The 2,868-nt window shown below is 39.7% G+C and overlaps 1 protein-coding gene across 1 annotated transcript in view; it reads left to right on the top strand.

The window, feature by feature from the left end:
* The window catches only part of TMEM114 (transmembrane protein 114), a 26,683-nt gene that overhangs the window by 15,473 nt on the left and 8,342 nt on the right, over window positions 1-2,868 (top strand). Inside the window, exon 2 of the mRNA XM_019471636.1 lies at window positions 906-1,051. Coding sequence (XP_019327181.1) covers window positions 906-1,051 — 146 coding nt within the window. The remainder of the gene's footprint in view (window positions 1-905; window positions 1,052-2,868) is intronic.

Raw genomic sequence — 2,868 nt, 5'->3', positions numbered from 1 at the left:
TGTTCAGAAAAGCAGTCGGCTCCCCGTTCGGTGCTCTTTACCCATCGGCGGTTCTTTGTCGAGTATCTCTTGTATTATTTGCCAAAGGAGACATGGGGACAGCGAATTTTCTGCTACTGTAACCTAATTTTACATTAACTTTTAATTCAAACTAATTTAATAAACGTCAGCCATTTAGAAGGAAAGAGATGTCTTTTCATCTGACTCAGGGGGAATTAAGGGGCGAAAGTTCTGGGTTAAAGCCATTCAATATAATAATAATAATCATAACAATAATCAATAAAATAATAATCATAAATAATAATATAAAGAATAACAATATAAATACTATACAAGGTATAGTTTATATACATAAATAATATAGGTAATAGTGATATAAATGATATCAATATAAATATTATTCGTTTTGACATAAAATTAACTTAATCCCATACTAACTAAAGGTAAGTGGCTAAAGGCTCACCAAGTTCACCAAGTAATTGTGCAGCGTTTGATCTTGCTTGGTATTTCACAGTTCTGGGTTTTAATGAAAGATCCATAAACCCTATGTGGATATTATAGGATTTTCCCCATTTAGTTTAACTTGTATGCCAGGCATATTACTTTTGGTTTTGATTCCACCCTTAAAAACAAGGAGCAAATAATGTTCGTCATAGGCAAGAAAGGTTGTTACTTCCAGTGGAGCAGGGGAGAAGGAGCAGGTTAAGGGAATTCTCCCCTTTGCTGTACCCTGAGCCCCACTGAAATGGGCAGATGTTTCCCTCTTGGCTTCAGTGGTCAGGCCCCACGGGAGCGGGAGCACGGGAGTGGAAGCTGGCCCTCCTTTCCTTCCCTACCTAGGAACGACTGTTTTTAAAGCAGATAATATTATGTCAATTATATGTACATGCAAAAAAAAAAAAAAGAGGACATATTGCAATAAGATATTATAGTGTGCTTTTTTCTCATTGTTTTTTCCTTTCTCTATCAGTGAGGAGTGAATGTTACCCTTTGATAAACCCCTTCTGGCATGAGAATGCAAACATCACTGATTCACACAGACAGCTTTTGTGTGAGTAACTTTTCTATTATTTCTCTACTTCCATCCACCCTTCTCTCCCTCCTTGGCCACTTACAAGGTCCCATTTCTGATTCAGAGGGGGAGCTCTTTGAGATAGTGTTTTGACTCTGCTTCTGTACAATATCTGTCACTGCATGTGGTCTTTAAGTGGGATTGCTGTTGAAATAACCATCTATTTGATGTCAAGTTCAGCTAATTTATTCCACAGAAGCAAGATATTTCTGCCTGGAATGGCTCAGGAAGGTACACAATTGTTAAAAGGCAAAAATGTTCAAAATCCCCTCAAAAGAGTTTAATCACTGAAAATGCTTAAGCACACATTTAACATATGGGCTTGCTTTTTTTTTATTTTGCATTTACTTACCTCTCCTCTGACTCTGGCTGTTTTCCCCTTGTGAGCAGAATATATGCATTTGTCCTGTGTCTCAAAATGGTACTCTTTCCCTCAAACCCAGCCATTTCCCTGAGCAATCCTTCAGAGAGGCTTAGAGTGTCTTTAGCCTCTCAGACCAGCATCTCATGATACAGGTAGAAGTGCAGCAAGCGGGGCAAAGTAAGCCTAGGAGGTACTGACGCTAATGTAGCTGTGTTGCAACAGTAACTGCAAAGTTAAAGTAGGAATAAGATCCCAGGGGGCTACTGAAACAGCCATGCAAACATATTGACAGGTTGCAGACGAACAGCACAGATTGTCTCTCTGTGCTTTCAAATTGAAAGATGCCATTTCTTTAATCTTCCTTGCTTAAGACAGAGGGCCTTAGCTGCTTGATGTTGCTGAAGACTGTGAGGATCAGTGAAAATAATTGTCTGCTGGATCACTTAAGCCTTTGAAGGTTCGAAGTTAATTGAACCTGACCAGACTGATCACATTTTAAGTGTGGGCACCTGAACTATTATGTTGGGATAGTCTAAAATTTCAGGATAAAATTATTAACATTTCAAAAGTTGTGTTCCTATTTGCAAAAGATATATCTGTAATTTTTCTCAGGCAAAGAGATTTTAGATTACAGCTTTTCAATGAAAGCAAACAGTTGCAAAATTAGAAAGCAGATCATTTCTCTTGAATCTTAGCTTTGCACCCCAAACTGGTGCGGGGTCCCGTCTACACTGCAGAGCTGTGGCTAGTGTATGATTAAGCCTCTGACAATCCTGATTTTTTGTTAGTGACATGAACATCACAGACAGTGATTGATTTCCTGTTACAAGTCACTTTTTAGTGCTCTCCTTTATTCCTGAGCCACCCAGAGATGATCAGTTAATGGATGTGGTTTCTACTTATATATGGCTGGAAGAAAATGTTTTTCTTGTTATAAAACCACGACTGGAGTGTGCAGCTGCCCATGCACAACTGCTTAAATTATTCTCCCCAGAGTATTTTTATTTTTTCTTTTTTAGACATCACTGTAGCTGGAACCACGAGGCTGCAAACATGTTAGTGCTTCCTGCAGGGAAGTTGGTGCTTCCTGTAGGGAAACAGCCTTTGCAGTAGGGGCAGTTACTGTTACCTCAGTTGTTATAATGTAACAGCTGCCTTGGTTTCTTCCTCAACAAAATTAGTTTTATAGTACAGTTAAACTAGACTAGATTTCCTTACAGCATGTGGACCCTGTAACAGTGTGCTGGTTTTGGCTGGGATAGAGTTAATTTTCTTCATAGTAGCTAGCATGGGGCTGTGTTTTGGATTTGTGCTGGAAACAGTGCTGATAACACAGGGATGTTTTCGTTACTGCTGAGCAGTGCTGACACAGAGTCAAGGCCTTTTCTGCTCCTCACCCCACCCCACCAGCCAGCAGGCTGGGGGGGCACAA

This window comes from Aptenodytes forsteri, unplaced genomic scaffold, assembly GCF_000699145.1.
Source record: "Aptenodytes forsteri isolate BGI_AS27 unplaced genomic scaffold, ASM69914v1 Scaffold26, whole genome shotgun sequence".
NCBI classification, from domain to species: domain Eukaryota; kingdom Metazoa; phylum Chordata; class Aves; order Sphenisciformes; family Spheniscidae; genus Aptenodytes; species Aptenodytes forsteri.
The sequence above is the reverse complement of the archived record's forward strand: the minus strand, read 5'-3'. Positions and strand labels throughout refer to the sequence as shown.